The following is a 27,868-nucleotide window of genomic DNA, read 5'->3' on the forward strand; positions in this document are numbered from 1 at the left end:
TTAGATTGCTTATTTGTTAAATTTCTATGGTTTATTATAATTTCTATCATAATATGAATTATCATACCGTATTAGGTTCATTTTATATACAAAACCATTTCGTAAACCTAATGATATTAAAAAGGTTTCAGCGTCTAGCTCCGCTGATTAAAGAGCGAAGTCAAACAGTGGATAAATACCTGAGATCTACTTTAGATATATCTTTCTGTGATGATGTTCTTTTGCGCCGTTCAAAAGGTAGGAAGCATTAATAAATTCCGGTGTTCGGCTGTCGATTTCATAATACGAGCCACAACTATAAGATATGGTGGCGTCACTCTGATTCATTAGTAATCTTTGGACTTTGGGCGTGGTAAAGTTCAACAGAGGTCTTTGTTTGATGTTAGGTTGTTATTTAACCATAACCCTAGACGCCATAGCCTAGAAAATTAATTTCTGTATTTTTAATTGCCTTCGCCGCTGTGGGCTCATGCTTACATCAGACGATGCTGCTCGGACGCGAAAAAGTTTTTCCTTCCATTAATAAAGTATTACTTCTACGATGCAATGGTACGCACGTACGCTGGATCATTCTTTGATTTACTTCAATATAATACAAAGATTTATGGCGTTTCGTCGCGCTCCAGTCTCGCGATAAAAGAGAAACCGTTTCTATTTATACACTAGTATAACATATTTCGAATATAATTAGGTGTATTTTAAAATCTTGACAGTGTCTAGCAGAAAAAAAAACTAGCCATTTTAAGAATGATACTATATATTATTATGCACACGAGTGTTAACGGAGCTGTTTTTGATGATATATGTAGCAGTAGTAGTAGTAAGGAATCTATTTGAAGAATCGAAACGATCGTGCTGAGTTCTTTATACAAATCCCGTACTGTATTTAGGTAGTAAAATTACCGATTGACTATTTCAAGTGAGGCATTTGCAGTATAGATTTGCTTTTTGTCTGGCTATTCTAGCAATGCAACTGGCAATCCGGATGGATCCGTTGGATGTATCGATGCCATCAATCACAACTGCGATTGAGCTACAAAACGGTGTGGAAGCCGCCAGCCCGCATTATAGTGCAGGCGGCTCTCCCTCGATCTGACCCTATGCGGTTTCGTTCATGTGAGCATGTGCTTGTATAAAATCTGACTTACAGCCCGATCGATTCCCTTGTTTATAGTATTGTAAATAGAGTAACTGATCAACCATATGACAATAATGAATAAAGTGTTAGTTCTACGTTTGTTAATTGGCCGTATCTTCATTTTGGCAGTGGTTAGGTTGAGAACACCGTATATGTTATTTTGCCGTAGAAAGTCAAGCGCAAGGCTTGAAATTCACTCGGCTGGCAGTGGTACGCTCTGGCTTACATCTTGATCAACAACCTTTGCTTTGTAATGCGTATAAGAGCCACCATCTTCACGTTCGTATTAAATCGGCTATATTTGTTTCCTCGTACAATATAATAATGGCCTCGATAAAACTGTGAATGCTTGTATGACGAGTCCGTAATGGAGGATGGTGCAAATCCCGTGTTTTTCTAAATTTATTTCACTATAGAACATCACGCTGGCATGCAACCGACCGCACCAGAAGGCCGCATCGGTTGACCGTGCAACGTTTCTGTAACAGGCAAAATTGGCGATCAACGGCTTCCGGAATGCCTGTCATTTAATGTAAGGCTTAAAGAAGAACAGGATAGAAAGATTCTAACGCGAATTAAGGACATCAACTACCCTTGGAAAAGGAAATTAAGTATTGAATTTACCAAACGCGGTGTAAGATTATGTTAATTAAAAGCTTTATTTGGAGTTTTAGACGCCAACTAGAGACATCACTGGCTTTGCCATAGGTCCTAGGTTATGAAATATTATCGGGTTGTACGTAGCGAAGAGGTAAAGGTGAGTCTTTGGGATTGACTAAACAATAAATTGTTGTTAGTCAGTGACAATTGATTTTATTTGTTTTCGAATGTTGCTCTATATAACCCCAGTGATACTTGTACAGACTGATGTTTTTTGCTCATAATCAAGGTAAGTTTTTACGTGAAAATTCACCATTTCGTAATACCAATGTACCAATAAGTACAATTTTGATTCAAAAGTGATGTTTTTTTCACAGTTCCAACGGGGTTCGGCTAAATTTAAAATTGTTTCGCACAACTAGAACATCCAGTATAAATAACTTTGACAATCAATAAGCCGCGTCAGCGTTGCGTTGAAGTATCGATACTATAGGGACCAAATGTTCTGGAATTAAATGATTGTAACTACTAGCTGCGCCTGACAGCTAAAATAATTTCATTCAATAAATTGTATCATTTTAGTGAAAAAATATACTTTTTTTTTTTAGTGGCCTTATCAGCAATCGGTCTTTTTAAACTAATCTATTTGTCTATATTTGTTTGTTTGGCCGATCCAAATCGATCACGGAGTGTACTCAGATTGGGCTGGCTCATTAGTTTCATGACAGAAGATCTACAAAGAACTATCAAAATGAAGTCGATTCAATGAGTACTTTTTTCAAAAAAAAAAAAATGTTTTCCATTAATCTGAAGCATAATCTTAATTTTTACAAATATGTAATTTTTTTCTTTATGCCTGTAGAGCAATTCCTCATTCATGTCTGCGGGATGGTTGTGGGGCCTGAGGTACTTCATGCACCAATGCACCAACTTCTTGTCGAATTGTTTTTTTTTCTACTACTGGTATTATAGGGACTGAATATTAATATAGTTCGTTCATCGAAGAAGCTCTCGCCAAGCTAATATGCATGCCTCTACACACGAGTCTCAGTTCTAACATTGAAAAAGCTCCCCGAAGGGCGAAAACTCGTCATGAAGGTGGTCAAAAAATGACAGCGTTCACGTCCCGCTCAGAGTGCGGTGGAAATGCGTTTCAGGCTACCTTTGAGTGTTTTCTAAACAAATTTCTGCTAAATGTCAGTTGAAAAGTGCCTAATATGATAAACATTTTAATGTGGTTTAATGATTTTTTCTAAAAGATTCTTCAAGAAAAAATATAAAAAACATTTCTTCTATGCAGGGTAACATTTCGTTGACAGCAGTTCCCTACGCCAGCTGATTAATCTGGATGGGTACAGTAAAGACACAATTCGACTTCCTTACGATAAAATGTATGTTTCGGCGCTATGGTAGCTTTTTCGTTTAAGTGTTTTTTTTTACATGAAAGTTTATACAGAGATGGTACTATTCGATGCGCTCAATCGACACGCGACACATGTTCATATACTAAATCTTAGTCTTTGGATTGATTAATGCCACTTGAAATGAAAAAAACAATAAACCTAGTGTTCTACGTAAAAAAGTTTCCTTTACGCAAATCTATAAATTTACCTTCGCTTCACACAATACGTATATCTTCATTAAGATGATATTTTTGAGTGAAAGCTACGTAACTTGCTGATTATATTAATTTGCCTATATAACAATGGATAAAATACGTTTCGACTATTTTTTTAAAGTAATAATAAATATCGAAGTTGATTTCTGTGAAATGTTTCCTTAGTTTATGTTTAGCGAAAAAATTTAAATAAGTCTATGTAATCTCTTACTAACAAAAAAAAACATGACAAAATCATCAAAAAAATCATCATGAACTATTTAGCTTCATTTAATTTAGCATATACAGCTATCTAGCATAAAAGAGGAAAAGATAATATCCTGGAAGCCAATGCAACAAACATATCAATCGTCAATATAATATATACACATATACTTAGAGGAAGCTGTAATGATTCGTTAAGAAAAAAACGAAAAAATAACGCTGGCGTTCCAACCTTAACATGCGCAATTATTTCTCACTAAAAAAAATTAAACAATTGGGTGCGTCAACCCAGAATCGATAGATCACTTGGCCAACCCTAACAACCGCTAAAGGTAATCACATTGTAGAGCCGTACCGAAGGCCACGAACAAGTTGAGTGAAGTCAATATATATCGTTTGTTAGCCGGGGGCGAAGCCCACGGGTCCAATTAAACTTACAGATCATTATATATTGTGGCAACCAAAAACACCAAGATCCATATTTTGTATGACAATTAATTATATATATTTGTATTTATGTTTACAAAAAGAATGGTCATAATAACATGGTGGCTAATTATCTACTAGCCTCATAATGCTCTTGACTTTGGTTGTTGGCTGTTAATGTTATTAGTTTCGTACCATCTTTTTGGTGTACCACCATTGTTGCTGTGACGGTAGTACATCACTATTATAATGATGAAGTAAATTTTGCAAAGAGCTATCGTGTTCAATTATCGCTTTTTAATTACAACGTTTTTATTTTATCATTATTTTTTATTGCGGAAATTTCTATTCTCTTTTGACAGTTGTTGCTTTCGCGTCAACAACTCCTATTCAACTTGGCGTTGGCCTATTCATTCGTCATCACATAGCAGATTTTTTCATGTGTATACACGAAGTCCTTTATCTTGCTAGTCCTGTCGCTAGCAATAGCTGCTTCTGTTTGTCGTCTACCGGCATTCGGCCTCAATTCTATTCATAGGAATATCTATTAAATGTATGTAGGTTCTCTTGACCTTCTGTGGAATCTTTTTTTTTGTTGTTGTTATTGTTGCCCAAAAAAATTTTGCATATTCCTCCTCCCTTCGAGACAAGCGGGACCTAGGAGCCTTCTAGCCCATTTTGTCCTACATTTTATATATATACACATACATATATTCTGCATTAAATGAGCATTTCTCATTTTCCCGATTCTATTATTCGTCGAATCAGCGTTTTAATAGTAAGATTTTTTTTAGTATTGTCATTGACCATGTTAATCCCTTTCTAAGCAAATTAGTTCTGTTATTTAAGCTGTTGCCTCCGTTCATCTACCAGGACGTTGTTACCATATGTTCGTTTATCAAGCTGGGGCATAAGAAATTCTCATTATTGTAAATGACAAGGCAACCTCAATGATTTATCCTTACTCGCCTCGTCCTGCGTAATAAGTGAATGAAAACATAGCCAAATTTGAAGCTTTTTTTCGCCTTGGCAATTTTGACATCCTCGCAATCTCTATAGGCCTGCCTGAACTATCCATGATACAGATACGCTTGCAATACAAAAAGCCCCGTTACCGTCACCGCATTTTTTTGCTTCATGTTATTTCTACAAGTACATTACAACGAGCAGATACCATCACTCGGAGCACAACATCATTACCTTCTTTATAATGATTCATTTCGGTTCTGTTATCAGCATCGCTATTATCTATATGTCATATAGGAGAAGTTATGAGAAATACGAGCAATTACATGTCTTGGTACTGTTACAATTACGGAGGTTCCCGTGTGTTCTGTGCCTCTCGCGGAATTATTCCAATGCAAAAACCAGCATGTTTTTATTATATGGTGTTATATTGGATGTATCTGTGTGTATGTGTGAACGTAGTCAGGCCCTGGTCCGTTCAGTGGGCGCCCGAATTCGCGGTCTGAAATTTTGCGTTATAGTTGGATAAATGCTAGCGCATGTATTAATAAAAACGAGAGAAGTTCGTACGGAAGAACATAACAGGATTCGAGTAAGGACGATTGTTCGGTCAAGTCTTTTCTCCAACCAATTTTTTGCTACTGGTGCTGCTGCCGCCGCCGTCGTTGGGGCCACTATTGCAATTCGGGGGGTTCGATGGGCAAAAGAAGCTGTATCTGAGCGCACTGAGACCCCAGGAAGCTTAGGCGGGCAGCTTGACATCTCAAAACGTTACGATCAGCCCAAGTAGTTTCTGTGACCCTTGGCTTCTCTCGATGTATTTGTTTATGCGTGTATGTGTGTTCTTTTCAGTGTTTTTTGCTCTTACTATTGTTAGCGCTCCTGTCTCTGTTCGCGTCACATCGATATTGCTTTCTCTTTCGTGGCTGCTGTCGCTGCTCTTAGTCCATGTGATTTGTTTGTCGTCAGATATCGTGTACATGAGGATAAACAATTGAACAGTCTTTCCTTAGTGTCGATTACTAAACAAGTATGTATGTGGCACGCAAACATGTGTGACGCCTTTTTTGTTTCCTTTATTTTTAAGTTAATCGTTCTCATCAGCCCCGTTCAAATACGGTCATCATCATAATCACCGACTTCGCTATCAGTTCATATCGTAGTCCTACATTAAAACGATAACGAGGCTCACACCATACAAAATCATTCATAATAGTGTTATACATATAATGTTATCATGAGATTGAACCTCCTCACTGGGTTCTACACGCTTGTTGTTGAGTAGATATCCTGGTTTATTTATTGTACCCATCATTATTGGTATTTACTTTAGGAAGGCAATGATGACCATACCGTTCTTGTAACTAGCCTTAATTTGTATGGGACGCGAACAAACGACATTTCTCCCCACGACGCCGGGCTCGTCTTCCGTTGCCCCTATTCGTCCTTTTTGTGCTTCGTCAAATGGATACCATGGCCTTGGCGTATGTGTGGGTCTTCCCATCGCCCATCTGAGTAATATGCGCAATAATAGCAGCACAAATTGATCCATATATCATGGTGTATCTGCATGATAGCACTCGAGGGCAGAATGAATCGTTGGGATACAGGAGAATCATTATATTCACTTGATGAATGATGACTGGCAAAGCAGCTACTCGAAAGCACTGAAAAGCAGTTTATTCAACTATGACTAAAGCGGTACGAATGTGTGAGAAGGTCCTGCCCTATGTGGGCATTTGCAGCACGTGCAAATCGTGCTCCGTGTAATGAACGGGTAGAAAACAACCATAAATTGGATTAAGGCTGACAGTCAACCTCAACCGTCACTTGCTTGCAAGTTTCATTTTGGTCTCTCTCGGCTGTCGGCCAATGAGACTCCGTTCACAAAAGCGCCACTGAATATTATTCTACATAAGTATAGAAGCACTTCTTATATATTTAGGTGTTACAATTAATGATGATCGCCACTTTTAGCGTTGCAGTCACCATCTTTGTTACCGCTAGTTCCATCATCTAAAATGACCTCGATGTATAGAGCAGCGTGGAAAAATGGGATATATTTCACTCTGTATTCTCTCCTTCGCGTCGTAACCCGCTGTGTGATGATACATGGCGGTGTGTCATCATTGGTAGTATCTATCTATCTATCTATCTATCTATCTATCTATATTAAATGACGGTACGGTCAAACTGTCCGCCGCAACAATTTTCTGAGCGTTCCGCTCCTGTGCATGTGCATTACGAGTGTTTAAATGCTGAAGCGTCTTAATAGTGGAATAGGCTTAGTGTTAATGAAAGTCGACATCTTGGTAACGATGCTTCCCTTGTGCAGTGCCCCATAGCAACGAACAATATGGTTTCTGCATGTATAGCGTCGTTCATTTGAATCAGCTTTGATGAAACGCAGTGACAATTAACAAGCGTCTATCAAGCGGCCTTGAAGAGGATTTGTTGCTGTCTCACTCATCGAGTGGAACAGACCCTTTATGTGGGCGGTGTTAAGAAGCACAAGTTTGTCGTAATTACTGTAATACTGCTATCTACATTTATATTTAGTTAGCATATTGAACAGGATGATGGTGATGTCAATTTGTGGCCATTCATGGGGGTTCAAACCGGGTAAGATAGCAGACTTTTCGGTTCCTGTGCGGTCCAACCCTAAACATTAGCCCCGAGACTTCGAAATGCAGGAACCTATCATTATTACAGTATACCATCAGAAGGCCGCTACAGACTGCATGTTGATCGACTCGGACGGTATGAAGATAATTCAATATAATTTTTGATGTCCGGGTGGAAGAACAATTCCGCTCACATTCAAGTACACGTATACGTCTTTGACAACGAATTGAGCGCCCTAAACTCTTAAGCAGGAGCTCGCAAGAGTCTGATCAAAGAGAAAAACAGAAACAGCACTAGGGCAGGTGTATTACGCCCCCTGGTCCTCTATAGCTCTTCGCAGTTGCTGTTTTCAGACGATTAAGACGCACACAATTTCTTTCTCTATCTGCTTGTCTGTCTTTTCGTTTTTTTACAAAACTTCTTATTTGAGTAATTCAATAAACGTTTCATGTTAGTGCATTGTCGCCGAGCTACCAACGCACGTTAACACGTAGTCTATAAGAAACACAACGCAAACCTTAGGTATACAGAGTGCACAGTTGATGTGAGCGGCGGCGCCGTCGTCAACAATGGCGGCGACAAAACTTGATGGTTTGATGGTCCCGGCATATTGATTCCATTATCTTTTTTAACTATTTTTGTTAACGCGTTTGCTAGCGTCTAATTTCAATTAGCGCGTCCCCTATGACAAGAGTAAAGTGAAAATTTTTGCTTTTCGCCGTACTACTTTTAAACGGCATTTATCCTAGGAGGCATGAGTATCGCGTGACATGGCAATAGTTTGATGGAAGCAAATAGGCGAATACTAATATTTGCATTATGCGTCTCCGTTTTTGTTTTATAAGGTTTTATAGAAGCAAAATGTGTCCTTGTGATAGCAGCTTCTTCCTGACATCAGCCGTTGTCATGGGTCTCGACGGCGCCGTAGTGCCAAAAACTGTCACACAACAGTAAAGCCAAAATCTGTAACAGACCTATGTATCCTGTGGGTTTCAGTCATTTGTACGACAATGAAATGCGTTGAGAACAATGTGATTTGTATGCAAGCGTCACAGTTCGATGATGGAGCAGCTTGGTTCTCGATATACAATGCAAACTTATCACAATAAACTTCTAGCGCAAAGTTGCACAATTACTTCTTTATTAGTGCAACAAAGTTACGCTAATACAAAAATTGAATACAATGACAGTATGAGAGATCGACAATGACCAATAATTCTATAAATCCGCCATAAGTACATAAATCTATAGCCGTGTGTATAGCAATAGCATAATCTGTTTTGTTCATACAACTCAAGCAATTGTACAAAAGGGAGAAACAAAGTGGGGACAAAAGTGCGGGCTTTTTCTCGGTACAGGCACTTGATAATGAACTTATACAAATTCAAATTCAAATTTAAATTTATTCTCGTTTAAGTATCAAGAAAAAATTAAGCGTAACATCTACGCAGCGCCTAGAAAAAGTATCACCAGATCAAAGCTCTGTTTGGACCAAAACGTGAAAATGTCGAGGTATATATATATATATATATTCCGACATTGTCATCTGGTAGAGTGCCGCTCAGAAAAGCTAATTTGCGATCGTCACAGTTTCATACCCATTGAGCCAATCTTGAGCAGGGTTCTTGACAGAATTTCGTCATTGCTAATAATTGCTATACGCATCCTATATTAAGGCCATTAGGCCAATTAGTAAAAGGTTTTGTGAATTAAACATTCATTTTTTTTCAATCCTCTTCCATAAATCTGCAATTGGCGAGATTCTTTCTTACGTAAACGAGTAGATATTACGCGATACCAAAATGTATTATTATACATTGATGCACGGGTATGAGAATATTAGCAAGGCTCTTATCAATAATGGAATACATTCTGTGACTTAGTAAGTAGATGCAAGTACTGGAATGGTACAACACTAAGACTTTTTGTATAAGAGTATTGTGATATGACGGTAAATACGGGATATTTTGGAAAAAAAAAAAACTGTCCCTTCTAGAGACGTGCAGAGTGCGTGAAACGCCTAAACGCAGAGGAGATCTTATTGTGTCTTGGTGCACACGAAGTCACTTTTACTACGGTGGCAGATGTATCTATATTTGTCATAGTAATAACGATACGTTTTAAGGGAGGGAGTATCAAACTGAGTGAAAGAGTCATTTTCACAAAAACAAACTTTTAGCGGCCTGATAACAGACACACTGTATGTAAGTCTCTATGTATCATTTTTTTTCGACAATAACAAAAGTTCAGCTTGCTTGTTCGATTACGTTCTGAACGTTCTCATAATACAGGAAACAATATACGGTTGTATATGTAAATGTACAAAGAGGAATGTTTTGGCCTGTTTTAGTCATCAGTGATCAGGCTATATGATAATTTTCCAATTACGTTTCTGCTACGTCCTTTGCTCTATTTCCTCGTTATGTCCAATTTTTGCATTTTTCTTCGACACCATTTTGGCCTATTTATTTCGTCTATAGCTACAATTGATATAAAGTCAATCATTTCAACGGATCGCTAATTCATCCGCTCTGCCGCAGAGTGTTTTCTCTCTCATATTTTTCCATCAAGATTCTTAGAATTTATTACGTACGGCTATACGTAATGAGCGTAAGATTACGGAGAACCGTGCTTTTGAACTGATTAGCCAATAAGTGCGCTACATTTATTGGCGACGTTTCGATTTACCTGCTTACCTAATCTCGCCCCTCTCAGCTTTGACTCCTTCTTCTTTTCATTTGAACGTGTATATTGAATTGTTTCCAATACAGTCACATATTGTTTCACTTTTGCGCGTATTCACATCCGCGACGTCCTTTAGGTTTTCAGTTATTTGCCTCTAATCCTTTATTTTCACAAATATCTATGCCCCTCTGTATTATAGTACAAGTTAACGTATCGTCGCAATGCCCTTAGTTAGTGTGCGATTTCACAGAGCGCTTTCTGTCGGTGCAGGAGTGTTCATGTTATCGCTTCCATTGTCATAATAGTCGTAATAGTAATACTGCCTTGCTGGTGGGTGTACAACCGAACTTGAAGCCATCTGCAAAGTTGAACGACATTTGAGCGTTAGGTTTCCATGTCTTTTTATAGACATTTCGTTTCGATGTGCCCTATAGAGGCTTGAGAAGCATAGCGTCATTTATGCTAAACTTGAGCACGTATGATATACGTTCGATATACGAAGACTTCATAACGGCGGTACAGCACGAGAACTTGGAGTTTAACGTAACGATATTTCTAAAAATTGTCTAGATTCTGCTCCCGTTTTCGAATTTGAAGGAATAACGCTTAGCATCGGCGAAACAAACGAATGACATAATAGAAAATCAAATGTTGTTTTAAAAGATTTTTTTATATCTGCGCTCTGATTTTCGAAACAAGAATTCCATTGGCTGACGAAAAACATTTTTAGATTTTTCAACCAAAGATTTCTTTTAAAAGCATGACAAACGTTAGTGGAACTACATAGATGCTCAGCAGATGTCCGACTTGTAAATGTATTGTGTGTATACACAATGTCCACGAAAACGATTTGAAGATAAGCTTCATCGTAACGAAGCTTCAATTGACAATTGGAGATCGTCCACGTAGTTGGACAGTACCTGCGAACTACTTCGTTCCGAGGCCGTCTCATCGACATCACTATCGTAATCCTGTTCTCGGGGCAGTGGCAACGTCCTGACAACCGCCATCTGCTCTTCGAGGGTTAGCTGAGTCTCATCTTCAGTTGTTGGAGAATCTGATGAGCATGACGCTAACCAGCCAATTTCGGCTTCGGCTTCTGTTCCGTCACAGCCCGTATTATTGTCCTCCGCCTCAGTAACAGGTTGACATGTCAGAGGGGACACACCTATAAAGGCGTGTCGCCGGTGCAATAAGAATTAATTAGAGCAGTGTAATTAAGTGATTCTTGGGTTAAAGATGGACAAACATAACACGGCTGATAACCTACTATGCACATTACACCTATGTTCTGATATTTTGTCAATTTATACTACTCACAAACTTGAATAAAAGACCATGTTTTTCCTACATGGATGGACCTTTCTCGGCTAGGCTTAGGTTACTTTACAAAAAAAGAAAATAACAGTAGTTGCAACAACATGGTAATGGGATACGCTGCCTCGTATTGAAATATAGATGAACGTAATGATTCTAATTATCTACACTGCGTTTGCAGCAGATTCTACACAAGCAGTTTGTACTTTTTGACAACCTGCTAAATAGAGCGGCTTTATATGATTTCAAGCCATACTTACCTCGATCATCATCGTTGATCGGTGCATCAAATGTGATGCGAACTTTTTTAACGGGCGATCGCCGAGATGTCGGCGAAGATGCCGAGACGGAAACGGACGGGGAACCACCAAGTCCGGCTTTAAGAATTGACGTTGCTGGAGTTAAGGGAAGTGAATCATCTGTCACTTCAATTGTTCCCACCTCTCCACACGTCGATGGGGCTGCACTACCCTCCTCTGGATTGGGACTCCCATCTCCGATGGCTACCAAATCGCGTTTCATGTACTGCTTGCATGCAATAAAATAGAAACGAATAATCATAACATGAATCTAGTCAAGGAGGAGTCGAAGAGCTCGTATAAAATGCAACAGTTGTCAAATCTCTATCGTGTCACTCTGCCCTGGATATATAGCTCTGCCTAAACCCTAAATCAAAGCAATTTTATGTGAAGCACGAGTAATGCTCGTTATCACACACCCTCTAAAAATTCTGTACAGGCAGAGGGTATTTACTAATTCATCAACGATCATATGACAACACCATTGTTTTAACTTATCGAACCGTGCGAAAAAGTAGCATGTGCCAACGGAATTGGGATTCTTTTCGTATGACAACATCCATAGGATAATATGTGATCAGTAATCTGCGATACTTACCAAGGGAACGTCGCACTGCTCAGTAACCAATAGGTCGGAGTGTACGCGCTCTATCACAGACGAGCGCCGGCCTCGTGTGTCGGCGCAAAAACCTGATACCGAGCTAACTTCACTCAGTGTTTCAGGGGACGCCAGTGGGGCCCCCGTTGGATTTGGAGCCTTGAACGAAAGGCCCCCAAGGGAAAGACCCAATGAACTCAATGAACCGCCCTCAAATTGGGGTGGCTTGGTAATGACCCGAGCACTCTGTAGGGCCCGAACGCGTTCGGCGAAATGTTCGTCACCATCGAGCGTCTCGGGAGGCGCTAGCCCATCAGCATCCGACGGCATCATCGGCTCGAGTGGGTCCAGAAGCAGTGGATCTCCGTGCAAGGACATTAGAATGTCCGTTCTCGACGGGACCGCACGTTTTGGCTTGGCCGGACCAATTTTCGTAAGAAGCTTTCGCAACGCCTCTAATACTTTGTCGGGCATATGATCCTGAATCATAGACGGTGACACCAATACCTTGTCAAAGTCACGTGGGTCACTCCATAACGCTTGATAGACAGGTTCTTCTTCAGAGCTGAATCCTAGCTTCCTGTGAAAACAGCGCTACAGAAGCGTTAGCACTCGGTCCTAATTATAATACTAATAATAGTAAAATATTCAATCAATTCAACACTCAATGACTAACCTCCACATGCTCTTCTCAGTTCGAGGTGTGCCCTCTCCTGATGCTGGCGTACTCTGATCACCGCCAACTTGTGCGTTATTCTTCGGGTGTGAACGAACAATATGGATGATCTTGCCTGGTGGGAAAAGCGGTTCTGAACAATTGAGCGTGATGTTCGACTCAGAATGATGCAACCCAGATCGTTCGTGTAGCATCTGCGCTGCTAGCTGGTCACCTTCTGCCGGCTCCCCTCCATAAGAACAACACATCATACCACCCATTATGATTTTCCACTGTGGAGAGCCATAATCGAAATGTGTACTAATTAATGGTTATTGTACAACAGAAGACATTTTTCAGAGGAGAAAAACATAGCCCGAATCTCAAATATTATCAGTAGCTAAAACAACCGCACCTTTTTAGGTTTCAGAATGTTTGTTTTCAAAGAAAACTTTGAGCCTTATGGAAGGGGTAGATTACTTTGACTACAGATTGTTAAGCGAATTATAGATACTGAATACTTTAACTGAATGCCGCGTTCTGAACAAGGTTGCATAACTCTGACTCTTACTAAAAGCATGGAACAAGCAAACCTGTGTTCTAGTTGATAAAAATTGTTTCTATTGTGTTAGAAAATGCTAACGTCCTCCGAATACTAGCTAACAGATCTCTACAGTCTTTAGCTTTATATTTATCTGTAACTGACAATATAGCTCGATAAGTAGATATGAACACGCGTCGATCGTTTACCTTCGGGTCATTGCTGTGACTGATCGCGTTCATAAGATCGCTACGCAACGCATCAATTTGATGGAGACCGATGCGTGGCACGACATCTTTGCCCAAAACCACGGAAGTTATAAAGCCTTTTGACGCTTCGACGGCGGCCATGCTTAAGGTTCCTCCAGGCGGTGAATACGAATAACATACCACATTTGGGTAGGCCTTTTTTAACAAGACCGATAAAACTGCAGCCGTCCCGGCTCCTAATGAGTGGCCGACCAATACAAGGTCGTACGTAGAGGTTCCTCGATCCTAGAGACAGACAATAGAAGACTAACATCGGGTCAGATTTGCCCGCCTAAAGTTATTGCATATTAGCACGTCTCACTTACAACAACAACTACCGCGTTCACTACCGACACATATTATAGATGATTAGAGCGACAGCCTGCATAGGCCAGGGCAAAACTTAATTCTAATGTATTACAAATATCATTTCGGGTGACTGAGTTGTCTTATGTAGCAAGCTTATATTTAAGCAGTCAGTTACCACTGTAAGTATTTTCTAAGTCATCGTCATTTAAGAAAACGCTAGAAATGGTGGACACTGATGAGAACTTACGTATAATGTACATACCGAACTATAGCTAAACGCGTAATTAAGTAATCCGTCGTCAACGAGTTTGCTCTTGATGTACTCGGCCGCCTTTACCATCCCCTTGTGACCCATCCAGCCAGCCCGAGGTGGATCAACCGGAAGCGGTTCGCCATCGGCGTTCAAATCGGTGATGATATCTTGTAGAGACAAAGTCCCACGGACGCTCACCACTACGGTTCGCCGCTCATGGTCCAAAGCAATTAAGAATGGCGTCTCATTTACCTGTGATAAGCACGTGATTTATACGCTCATCATTAGCAGAAAAATCTGTTTCTAATGCCTGTTGGCCTTTCGAGGCCATTTTTTACGTACACGTAATATGTAAACAAGTCAACTCTCTGCCATTTCACTGCGAACAAGGGTAATAAAATTAATATGAATTCAATGTTCTAATTTCTATATCTTTTTGTAAAACTTTTAGTTATACCTCTCGTGTAAACAAGTTCTCGGAATAACCTCTTCGGCATAGCGTCAAAGGTTTGCCCCATTGGAAGCTTGAGCCAACGCTTTCTCCAAAAGACCTATCCAACGGTACGGTACCACATTCTATAATAATCGTTTTCAATGCTGAAATTTGGGTCAGCTATGGCACATCCTTATGATACCACGGCAACGTACTTAAATAGATACACACTAGCCACCTAGACCGCACCTCATTTACGTACAGAGATGACAGTGAGCTGACTTCGCGCGGCATCATCTTTTCTGGTACTTAGCTGACCAGCGTTAATAACACTGAAACGTGCTTCTTACCACTACAAAAATAGATGAATACATGTTTTGAGTTTTTCATTTGTAAAGGCTCGAAATAAGCATTACTTTAAACAGCTGGTTGTTTCCAGCTCGAAGCAAACTGCGTCTACTTCGGGCTTGGAGTCCAGACTATCACGTGTCCTTATTTTTGTAGGCAAATATGTTACCACTGTACCATTCCAGAGACACTACTCGATTCGCAATTTTTTCTACGGTAAAGATACTTGCATTAACATGGTAGCTGACGAAGATGACCTGTACATTGGGGTTGTTTTTCATGAGCATTTGGTTGAGCGCCGCGAAATTACAGAGGCAGCAGTTATCCTCGATCACGATAGACCGATTGGCTCCACCTGCACCTGCGTCTCGCTTCCACAGACAGCATATACATCTAAGAAGAGCAATTGAACCGACAGCAGTGATACACAACAGAGACTTAGAGACGCATTAGCAAAGGGGAGAAAAGTTGATTATATATAAGTGTGCATTTGAAGGTGCCACCTCTTCTCCCAAACGAAATTCGTGGTCAAACGTGTTTCAAGCTGTCTGCAAGTTCGTCGAGTGAGTGTTTGGAAAAGCCTCGGATGTGGAGGACACCGCTGGACTGGCCTACCTGAGCTGCTGCAGAAACGAGCAGGCGCAACCTTTTCCCGCCCCGTTCGTCATTAGGTACATTGGCCATCCGTAGACGCCCAGAGCAAACTCCATATAATGAGTGATCACTTCGATTTCGTTGCATACTTCCTGAAAATGACGGAGATACAAGTCATCGTACAGATGAGTAAAAGTTGCATTGAAAAATGTATCAAATACGAATGTGTTGAATTTAAGATTGCGGATTTTTACAGGAGTAGCTGTAGTTCTAATCGGTCCAAATGGTTGCACAAAATGGCGTAAAAGTTGCTGTAAAATGCAGCATGCCTGCCGTGTAGTATGTGATACTGCCATGAACATCGAACTTCGAAACGATTGTTCCCCTAATGCAGAGTTCGAAAAGTTCAGTCGGCCTACTTTTGCAAATAGTATCTCCCCTACAACGACGACTTGGCTCCGAAAATGAATGAGCCCATACTTGATTCAGTTTTGTCTGATCTGCGATACAAGGGGGCCTTTGATGTTAGTTCACTTGAAAACAAACCAGCCTCAGGTAACCATTAGGTTTTTATCAGTTGTTTAAGAGACCGTCTACATTATTAGAGCGTCATATCTATCCCATGTGGGTCGTGAGTGAAATTTAGTTATAACGGTTGGCGGAAACTTACTTCTGTCGAGACCGTTATTCACTAACTTATCCGAGTCGGCCCAAATTTTCTATTAAATGAATGATATTGTAAAGCATTGAAAAACGATTTTATTGAAACTTACTAATTCACAGTAAAATTTATTGTCTCGTATTTTAACATACGTTCGCTCGATCTAGTCGATTTAGTCCATAATAAAGCACGCAAGAATACTTCTTGTGCTTTTTGTAAGCTAGCTTTTCATTGGCATGTCTTAACAGCAACACCTTGCATGCTATCACCAAAAGATATTGACATTCGACTGTAGCAAAACGATACGGGCATAATATCTTTTAATTCGGCTTTCTTCTATTGCATCGGTGCCACTTACGGGTAAGTTGATATCAAGGAAGTGCGTCTGCGGGGTAACCGCAACCCCTGAAAGAAATTGGTACGTGTCATTATCCACCTGCTGTTGTATCGTTTCGCGTTGCAAACGCTGGAACTTACGCAGCAGAACCAAACCAGCGGCAACATCAGACGCTGACACGTTCAAGTCTCTGGAAAGGACGAAAATGTCGACCTAATTAATTCCGTAGGCCTACGCATATTCAGTCATATGCCTACTTAGTGAATAGCAAAAACCTAATTTAGGCACCTTGCAGGTCGTCCTCTGGTACGGTTGCTCAACAAAATTGTCTTTTCACTAGTTTATTCTACTAGAAACTTGAAATTGTTCGACCCAAACCGATCTCTCAGAAACGATGGCCTAGACAGATTTTTGTAAGCCTAATTAGAGTTCCTCTCTGGGAAGGTTTATGAAGCAGATCGCGCAAATACTTTCATTCCTAAAGAGTAAAGTTTGCTTTTTCTCCTATAAAGCGTAATGTTAATTTGGCTAGTCGTAAACGTAGGCCAACAATGTATTTCTCGTTTTCCACGTATAAGTATACACCTTCGTTTAGGCACGCTGGGCCGACAAGCACTGCGCTGATCTATCATTATATGTACAGATGTGTCTTTCTATTAGAACCTGCTGTAAGTGTGTTTAAGCTATATTGTGGAACGTCATAGCTATTAGCAAGGAGTAAGGGGACCGCTGCTCGACCTTACTTCTACTATAAATGTGATTAGTTTTTTACTAAAATAGGATATATTTAATGGCAAAAAGCCCGAAAGTGCAGCACTACTAACTGTAAGTTGTTTAAATGGTACGTTTTACGAACTTCAAATACCTCTGAGTGTGCCAAATATTCTTCAATCTAGACCATAATATGTATTCATGTGACTGTAACATATGCGCTGCTTAGTTCGGGCGAAGCTGCTACCATTTGTACGATCGCGTCTATGGCATGGATCGTGCTATAGATGCGATCCACAGATCTTGAATGACTGTCATCACGCACAGCCTAATAGGGCTGCTTCTTTAAGCAATAAGGACATATTGGATACGCGGCGTGTTACCTGATCTGAGCCTCAATAGGACGAGAAAATAACTGTAATCGCTTCATAGTAACACTATGCCAGCTTGGTGAAGACAATGTAACTTGACAGCAGCCAGCTTTTCAGCGATCAACATGAACTCGGCTTCCGGGTCTTGCTTATAGCTACATCAATAGATCACTTTTTTGTTGCGAGAACCGAGCGGCAGAGGCAGAATTTGTGGCCTGTGTGCATGCTATAGCTTAATGCACGTATCCGGACAAGGTAGCTAATACCATCTTATTGATGCCATTCAACAGTTGAATTAAAAAACAAAAAGTAGCTTTTAGAAGAGGCAAAAATAGTCTAATGAAATACCTGAATAGATTTGCGAGCAGGCGGGCAATTTCCATAAACGAATTTCCATATTTTTCTTGGCGCCTCGAACAGCATCGGAATGGATCGCAGGCTTTCGTCACCGAATCGCGGTACTCCCGCAGCGCACGAAAGAACCCCTCCGAGAAACAGCATAGCAGTCCTAAGATACATAGATCAATTGTAGACACCAGGCGCATCTATGGCATTCAATATCATATACACACACATATATATATATAATATTCGATTGACGCTAATTGTCTCAGAAAAGGGGAACTCATACAGTTAAACGTCATACTGCTAGTAAATTGAAAGCTTAAAGAGGGGGAACAATATGAAAAGTATACTAAATAATGCTAAGCCAAAAAATACATGGGACTAATGTAAAATATTGCTCGGGTTGAAGCAAGTGTTAGTAACGCCTTCTAACTATTACCTAAAAGGATTAACTAATTAAGGAACCTAAAGGTGTATCTGGGATGGAGATCCAAGGGAAAACCCGAGCGAATTGACGATTATGAATGATGAAAATATATAATGCTAACTGAATAGAAAAAGAACGAAACGATTGTGGAAAACATGACCCACTTGGTCAGATTAATAGTAACGCAGGGGCTGCGCTGCCGAAAGTATCATCCGCGAGGCAGTTCTCTAACTGTGCAAAAGTCGTAATATTAACCTATGCTATTAGACTTTTTGGACAAGAAAAACGTGTCCCTTCGTCAACTTGTAAATTCACTATGGCATGTTGAAAACATATAGGAACTTAATGCTAGACCACGTAATAAGTAGAACGGAAGATAGCGTCAAAGTTATACTGCCACGAAAAAGAAAATAGCGTAAGAAATTTGTCACGGTTTCTTGTGCATCCGTCATAGGCCTTGCATGTTCCGGCCCACAACGCAAGGTTCACAGAACCCATGAGCGCTGCTTTATGGAATTAAGGAAAGAAGCGCTTTCTCTCTCTCTCTGTCTTTTTCAATATATCAAGTAGCGCGATAACTATGACAGAACAAAGCATCGTTACCGCGTGAAGATGGAGCACGGCTTCAACGGATTACCCCACCTGTTGTTCCGGGAAAATACAAAAACCGTTATAGGGCAGGGCCTATTGATGCTGTAGAGATTATACCTCCTGCCGCTTAAAAACGCTTTGGGAACCGCATCGTACTCGGTTTACTGCTGCTGAAACTTGGCGACAGTGGGACAGAATCGTATTCGTGATTCGAAGATGGAAGAGGAAAAAGCTATGAACGACCTAAATTGTCGACGAGGCAGGCAGGTAGGACAGCAAACAGCAGATACATGACGTCTGAGTGTTTCAAGTTCTTTGTCTGATACTGCCTCAGCTAAGCGTTACTCCAGATGACGAACATTTCGGTTTAATAAGCAAACACGTTATCCCTCCACCGTGAACACGAGAACAGGTACATGATGCCTAAAAGCGTTTCTCTAACAAAACAGTAATCATGTGTTTCTGGCTAGGAAAAAAAAGGCTTTGAGGTTACGTGTGGTTACCCTATTAAAAACTGCTTCACCCATGAGGTGTTCCTAGTCGAAATAGCAGAATATATGGCAAGGCGGGAATATGGTACTCACAGACCCACACTCGCGGAAGAGACGAACGGAAATATATTATAAATTAGAATACGAGCCAAGTGAATGAAAAAAGAGGTTGGCAATATACTTAACAGGTCGCAAAGGATAGTGATATAAAGTCGGTGAACATGGCAAACCTATATCGATAGGCTTAAACTAACGCATGAATATTTTGAAACGGGTGCGTTTTAACACTAGGACTTCCAACGTATACATAGCATTCAAGCAATTGGCATTGTTTTTGTTACGAACTGGATCCTTAGTGAAGGAATAGATCTTTTATTTTGTGCGCTGTGTTGAATCGTACGTCGTATAGATATTGTTTTCGAGAAATTGCCGCTGAAATACGCTTTTACGTTTATGCTTGATAGATATAGTACATTTGCATCTACAGTGTTTTAAATTAATATCTTATGTTTTCGCAGTTGTCTGTTCATACTGTACAAGGTACACGGTGTTCTGAGGCACGCCTTATACAGCATGTGTTTCGGTGGTAGACAGTGTCCAGTGTTTCCAGTATACGCGTCCGAGTGTATAGCAATTGGTTTTCCCAAATTGATTCATCGTAAATCAGTCTCCTCGTCAAAATGGTGCTCAAGAGATCGTCGAACACAATCTGCGGCCGGCCCACTCGATCTGAAACCTCACTGTTACAATTAAATTAATCGAAGTTGTGAGGTAGATTTCTGAGGAGCTAGTACAGCGGAAGCAAGCATTACTTTCATTTGCACGCGCCATTTGATTAGATGCTTTAGGGCAACAATGCTATGTCTAAAACTATGACCCCTCTTCAAAAATCCTGTGAGACCGCCGCAAATGTTGTATACCGGCGGAAAAACCAATATGATCATATAAAACAGAAGTCATAAACATGACAGCATAATCTACTACAGCGTTTACGCTCCAATTGCACATATACTTTTTATACATGACTCTCTTACGCTATCCAACAATATTCCTAGAGCATTTTTCTGTATTATTTTCCTCTCTCTCTCTCGCTCTCTCTCTCTCCCTCTCTCTCTCTCTCTCTCTCCCCCAACATGCATGATAATATATACTCAGTAGTTACTACCATTTTGAACCATTCGCTACGGTCCCCCTTCAATAACCCGTTGTGGGCGTACAGAGTTAATATCGTTATTTCTTTTACCACCGCTGAGTCGTTACCATGATTTTTTCCTTATTATTAAATGGCTTCGGTACTGCATGGACCGTCATATGTATATTTAACATATAGTCCTCTACGCATGTATTCTTTGAAAACGACGACTAAATAATTGGGTCAATCAACATATTCAACCTCTTTTCGTTGTTATTAACCATAAAATTTTACTAAGCCCACTCCGAATATGAAACGGGCCGGTCTCCTCGCCGACCACACCATCAATCCCAAATTTTGATAAGGAGCCGACGGAAGGTCTTACATTATACGTTCAGGTAAATACGATTTCTGCTCAAATCAGAAGGGACCTTGAGCGTGCTATTCGCGTTGCTCTAACACTTTCATTTCAAGTCGTCGAGATAGAGATAACGGCCCTACACTTGGGGCTTGAAAATACTGTAAAGAAGTGCCTGTTGTAAGGCATCTGCACTCTGCTCCAAGCGTTATCGATCTCTCAAAATATAACTACATCAAAGAACATGTCCTGTTACTCCCGATATGTATATATGTACAGATGTATATCCCGACATCAAGCTACATTCGAATCAAGCTTTGGATCGAGCTATTTGGTTAAACAAATAAAAGATTTTCTGTCATGACCATAGTAGGTAAAGTTTGTACACGAGAGACAAACACGGCGTGATTACCCTATTTTTTCTTAGGCAATAAAAATAAATGCTCTAACAGATTTTTTCAAATTGGCACCTCTAAAACTACCATATAATTATAGAGGAAGACTTTGGTATTAATCTATAAAAGCGGCAAATTAAAAAAAAATCAATTTAAGTATGAGCAATAAATATCACTGATTTTGAAAGTTACTTCTATTCTAAGCGTTTAAAAGATATTAATTGGATACCCACTTGAGCGTGTGTCTTGTTCAATCTGGCTCATCCTCCGTTGCAATTTCCTCCCTCCGCCTGAACCACTGGAAGTCCTACGTCCATCTGAAAATTTCAATAAGTCGATTTATTAACTGAAACTGATTATGTATTTACCTAGCAAATCTATTTGAAGCAACACTCATTATGCGTAAATAATTACAGATAACTGTAACCCTCAGCCCCTTACACGATGACTCATGGCTTGCTTTTAGACCCCCCGTGATTGCTTAGTCGCTAACGTATTTGCCTCCTAATCTTAGAAATGTGTTGTGGTCTGGGTTCGTACCTGAACATAGACAGATTTCGTTTCGTGCTGAGAACCAGACGTCCAATGGTATGCCTAATGGTGATACCGGATGTAAAATTCGAAACAGAGGCCCATTCATGTAAGAAAAAAAATCGATTTCAGGGAGCAAGGGATTGAATAAGCCTTGAATGGGCCTTGCTTACTTCACAAAGAGGTGAACCTGAGACAAAACGCGAAATATTCCACATCAAATCTTCGAACGTGCTCTCGCTATTTTACTTTTCCCCTAATTAAACCTTAATCAGCTCCACCCCTTCTCTGCCACGTGAATGTATCCCATTATTATAACTTGTGCTACAGTGTACTGGCAACGTCCATCCATAGGAAAATCGGACACTGTTTTTGCCATCCAGGCCGTTGGGTAGAAACGTTTTTATAGTGACACTCTCACTGCATGTTCTTCACGTAAAGACAGTCTATTCTATAACAATTGGGACCGGTGATGTCATTAATCTTTATGTCGTCAAAAATTACACTTTCTATTATACCAACCTCCCTTAATGTCAAGCTGACACAGACAGGTTTGTAATATTCGCAAGATCGTATTAAATTGGAAAGGGAAAACTTGGGCTTAAAAATCCTTTCTCACTTCGCCCTACCTATTGTTCCCTTCTGATACGCCGTTTAAAAGCACTATTCCCGCTCCATCAACGTAGTAAAACGGTATTACGTTGCAAAAGAACTTTTCAATCACGGATGTACAAAGCGCATTTTCGACATCTTACGCTATATATTTTGGCAAGACCAAACCGACCGGGACATTCACTTTACGACGTTTTTTTTGCACTGTCGCCGGGAGAACTGCTTAAAAGAAGTTTGCTAAGTTTTAAGTCTGAAATGACATACGGTACTTAGTCGGCATACGGCCAATAGGCTGTACCTAATGATTACTCTTTGAAGAGATTTTTGAAGAAAGACGGCCGACGGACAAATAGACCGAAAAGATGGGCTGCAGCCACAATATGATTGTTAATGACCTCAAATCTTGTAAGCTTGCACAAAAATTCGAAGCTTGAGTCCTTCATTAACTTTCTGAACCCAACAAGGATATACAGTTTATCGTTACATCTCAGCGTCTCACTATTGGTACTGAGTGTTTGATAATGGCGCAGAATCGTCATCAGTGATGAGAATTGATATCTATATGTTAACGTGAACTAAAAATCGGAATGGGTGGCCCAAAGTCTAACAGATCTTCATCCAACGGCGTTTATGCTTTACGTTTGGTGGGACTGTGAAGGCTTGATCCATTAAATATTGTTTAGTACGAACCAAACAGTTGATCGACATGTTTATTTGGACCAGTGACATCAACTCAACAAGGCCCTTACAAGAAAAGGCCCTACAAGAAAAGGTCATCTTATCCCTCTCCAAAGGCCACACACAGCAAGCATCGTCAAAGCTGTCCTCCTGGACTTTGAATAAGAGCTTTTGTCGCGTTCCTTCGGATTTTACACCGACGGATTTTTACCTTTCCGTGTATTGAGTTCGTGGCCTTACGTTCAACACGGATCAATAACCCGAAACGTGGTTGGAAAGCCTCTACCTTTTGGCGAAATAGCATACGTTATTTAGTGGAACGGCCGGAGTAAGTTGTGAGCAATACATAACATGGTAGCTTATTATTACAGGGAAAAAAATATGATGTGATGACTCTGGAATATCGTGGATCACTACAGTTTGCTGTTGAACTACAATTCTTTCATTCTAACTCAATAGCAGTGGTATTTCCAAACGTCTGCACACTATTATCATTGAAGAACATCGACATGTTAGTTTAAAACCGTGGATCTAACAGGGGCTTCTATATGGTATTCGAATCTTATACACCAAATTTGGCACCTCAGAACGTTGAGTCCACATAATGGTCTTAAGGAAGGAAATCCCTCAGAATCGCAGTCATTGCCGAATGCGTAGTACTACACTTGTCTACATAGCTGTTTCGTTTCGTTATTTCTTTTACTATCTTTCATACAATTTTTCAAAACTAGTGTGTGAAAGGTCAGCAATTTAATAGAAGGGCAAACAGAATCTATACATAGCATAGCTTTCGTGTTACGTGGCGTATTGTATGTACAAGGAAGATTTTCGCAAAAAAAATCAAGGAGTCTGAGGCAAAAAAGCTGATTGATTGAATTTGACGATGTACGAAAACGAACCTACGATTTTTTTTAACCAAATATTTTAAACGGATATCAGCTTTAACAATAACGTATTCTTTAACTAAAGCATTTTAACGTAAAGCAACCATTAGAGACAAACAATGAATGCTATAGAAAGTAATCGTAGAAGCGTCGAAAAGTTCTTTCTTTCCTAACTCTAAATGAGAAACGATACCGTAAATTGATCATCTAATAATTGAATCCAAGATGTCCTCTCTAAATGATCGCTATTATTAAGTAAGACTCGAATGTAAACAAAACAAAGTGTTGATTCACTAATAAAGCAGATGAAAAGACGTATGTCTATCGATGCTGTCTGCTAGTTAGCTTAGGGAGCGATTGTTGACATAAATGTATAGTTACGTATACTACAATGTTGTATTAATCCACCAATTAACAATACATGTTCTCATAACAGACGTTATCGATGCAGACAGCCAAATATGGCCACTGCTAACTTTACGAAAACAGAGAGAACCTATAGCACATCAAATTACGATTACTTATTAATTGTATTGAAGTTGTCAATGATGTCAAATTCTATACGCTTCGATTGTAATGGCTCTTGGACAGCAAACTGTACTAGTGTGTAAGTTTGATGTTTATATTCTAGCTCGAGACCTAACCTGGTCATTTGGTCTGCTATTAAATGTCAGTTTGGTTGATTCGTTAAAAACATCAACGCTCCTTAGGCAAGAAACCATTATGGAATGTTGGGTTAAAACTATTTCATTTTCTTATAGGAAGTTGATGTATCTACCGACGACATAGGGTTATTTAATAACGCACAAAATGTCCGAGTGATTCTCAGTTCAGTAATATATCATTACGGATATACTTGAAATTTGCATTAACGGTATTTTGTATTTCAGTGTCGAAATTTCGTTGGTGCCTTGTGCTCAAGTACCGTCCGAAGAGACTGCGAAACTTGAAGTTGTGAGGCGCTCTAAACAGTCCATAAACGTACACGCACAACGCATAAAAACACACGCTTGTTTGTATCTCTATATAGCCATTAATTTAAGCGGCAGATCTTTGCTCTTATTTGTATTATATATATATATTACTAAAAAGTCTGTTTACACCAGACGAACATTATAGTTTTCAATAGCATAGAGTTAGTTGCGGAAAAATATTTGATTCGCAGGCCTATATACCTCTAATGAAAGCTCATATCTTTATGATTTCCTATATACACGAACAATCTAAAAATTCAAAAGAAAAAAAAGAGTATATCCAGTAATTATCTAGTTCGAAAATAAGAGTGTTGTCAATCTCACATGCTTTTTCGAGTTCCTCAAACACTTCTCTTGATCCCATAGGTCTTAGGTTCTTGAGAATGGGTTCACCCCAGGGAACACCTAGAAATACCGACACCATTGTTTGGTTTTCTGCGCAGACAATATTATGCAATAGTTTCTAAAAACCGCACTCGACGCACTCACATGCCCTAATGGACACACCGCGCACCCTGTTCCGACTTATGGGAACTTGTTCAGCTTTGTCAACAACTTAGAGTAACCGATCGTTTGCTTCACGCTACACAAAGCATTTTTTATCTTCTCAAATGAAGCTGTCCCTTTATCGCCGAATCTGGCCTACGTCTCCAAGTACACTGAGAAGAGGGCGGTTGAGATTAAATACATTTTTATCTATCGACGCCTATAGCTTCGAATGTTTCGTGCCAATCCACCGAAAAGCAAAACGTGACACCATTTTTTGCCAATAACAACTTCCTTTACAGTTGTCACTGGACGAACGTACTTTGAAAAAAGGAAGGCCTGTCCTTTCCACGGAGGCAAAAGCGTATGGACGACTCAGCGTCGCCTGGAGCGCTTATTACGATTAATGTCTATGCTTGAGAGGTAGAAACCCGTGGCAGGCTGGCAGTCCACTTGAATTCGAGAGCTTCTATTACCGTTATTCCATTCAATTTGATACGCATTTCGGTCGCGAACCAGTGCCTTGGACCATGTGCGTCAAACAGCTACTACGATAACAAACTCTACGCGACAACATAATGTCGATACCAACTCGAGCTACTGATGTGGCTTGAAAAACTATCAGTACATAAACTTATCACCGCGTTAGTTGGTGGGAAGTAGAGCATCTTTTCCTCGTAATGCTTTAGCACAGAAGTTTCACAGCCGAATAAAACAACTTATCTTTTGGTATTAATGGCCTGCTGAAGATGTGGCGGTTCTAAGCGAACCAAAACAAATCCAGAAAAAGAAAATTTGCTCCAGAATCGAGCACAGCAAGCACTTGCATAACGTGGCGCTATCGACACGCAGTAGCCGCAATGGGAATTCTGTCAGATCAACATTGAACTGACCATAGTTATAAGCCATCGCCAAAAGTCATAGGGGTGAGCTTTCTCGTTGCAACGACAACGAAATTGCTAGTCAGTGCCATATTGAATGGTTTCTGAAAGTATAGGAAGATGTTTCGAACGGCCAAGATTTACCAAGAACCTTTAAACATCGTGAGCGAGGCGTGACACAACCCGCCACAGATTACGCTGATCTTTGAGTAGAATTATGGTAGACAGACGACAGAGAATGATCCATCGATCAGGTAAAATACACTTCGCGAGTGTGAGCGTAGCAAATATACACCAGCTGTTAAAACAATCAAGTGTTGCAACCGTAACTACGTAAGCATCTGTGCAAATTTTTTGTCGCTGATCTACTCATGCGACCTTTCGCCAGATTCTGGGCGTAACCGCATTTCAGGATCAACTGTCACAAAAGGCGGATAAAGGAAAAGTTACAGGGACGAGATTGAGCTGTGATCATAGTGGAAGGTATATGTAAGGCCTCATACAGGGTAGATCACCCATATACGAAATTAACAAATGAAAATGTTTTTGCCTGTTATAGTCATGGGTTCTATGTTCTAAGGAAAGTGTATAAGCGACTGAAAATGTCGTAAGTTGAAAATGTTGGAAATCCGTAGCACATTGGAAATATATGCATACTCCGATACTTAAGCGAATTCGTCTAGACCTTTTCAATTGATTATTCAATTTAGCGGCCTGCGAAACCGCAGTAAGTTTTAAGCTTGACAGCGGGAATGCGACTACTCGTGTAAGAATTATTAATTAGGACTTGGACGTTACTTCACGGAACTAACTTCATGTGTACAAACGTAAATATTGAATTAGTGAAAATTTCTTCTAACTGGTTTAATTAGAAACTAAGCCAATTACACATTGTTACGTATTTCACGGTAAGGGTAGTATTAAACAGTTCGTTATACGTAAAGCGCTTAATATGGCAAATAGTTAACGCATCGGGTGCTGTGGCAGCAGATTATGTTGACATGGTACGACGCGAGGCAGCAAGTACCCGCCCGAATACTAGGAACACTATCAATTTTGAATATGTTACAGATAAGCGGTCTAACTTTTTCACTTGGTACAGATAATTACCTCATACAATAGTACTAATAATCGTATAACAAACAG

General features: G+C 40.0%; 2 protein-coding genes and 1 long non-coding RNA gene across 4 annotated transcripts in view; 2 read left to right on the forward strand and 1 right to left on the reverse strand.

The window, feature by feature from the left end:
• Positions 1-1,243, forward strand: part of Arl6 (ADP ribosylation factor-like 6) — a 4,159-nt gene extending 2,916 nt beyond the window's left edge. For both annotated transcript variants that reach the window (XM_022845437.2, XM_086971247.1), the window contains one exon: positions 966-1,243. The gene's annotated coding sequence lies outside the window, so the exon portion shown is untranslated. The remainder of the gene's footprint in view (positions 1-965) is intronic.
• A 2,347-nt stretch (positions 1,244-3,590) lies between these two features.
• On the reverse strand, positions 3,591-27,742 carry LOC111267283 (diacylglycerol lipase-alpha). Its single transcript, XM_022845430.2, has 13 exons — positions 25,680-27,742; positions 21,910-21,993; positions 18,286-18,445; positions 16,877-17,045; positions 15,879-16,009; positions 15,494-15,656; positions 14,492-14,734; positions 13,882-14,166; positions 13,153-13,424; positions 12,477-13,056; positions 11,840-12,104; positions 11,183-11,430; positions 3,591-10,620 (listed from the first exon to the last, which is right to left on the reverse strand). The coding sequence occupies exons 1-13, from the start codon at positions 25,777-25,779 to the stop codon at positions 10,507-10,509; spliced, it is 2,814 nt and encodes a 937-aa protein (XP_022701165.1). The 5' UTR covers positions 25,780-27,742; the 3' UTR covers positions 3,591-10,506.
• On the forward strand, positions 22,917-25,488 carry LOC111267289 (uncharacterized). Its single transcript, XR_002684516.2, has 2 exons — positions 22,917-23,825; positions 25,272-25,488. It is a non-coding gene; the product is annotated as an uncharacterized LOC111267289 (long non-coding RNA).
• Positions 27,743-27,868: the final 126 nt, after the last annotated feature.

This window comes from Varroa jacobsoni, unplaced genomic scaffold (assembly GCF_002532875.2).
Source record: "Varroa jacobsoni isolate VJ856 unplaced genomic scaffold, vjacob_1.0 scaffold_1167, whole genome shotgun sequence".
NCBI lineage: Eukaryota > Metazoa > Arthropoda > Arachnida > Mesostigmata > Varroidae > Varroa > Varroa jacobsoni.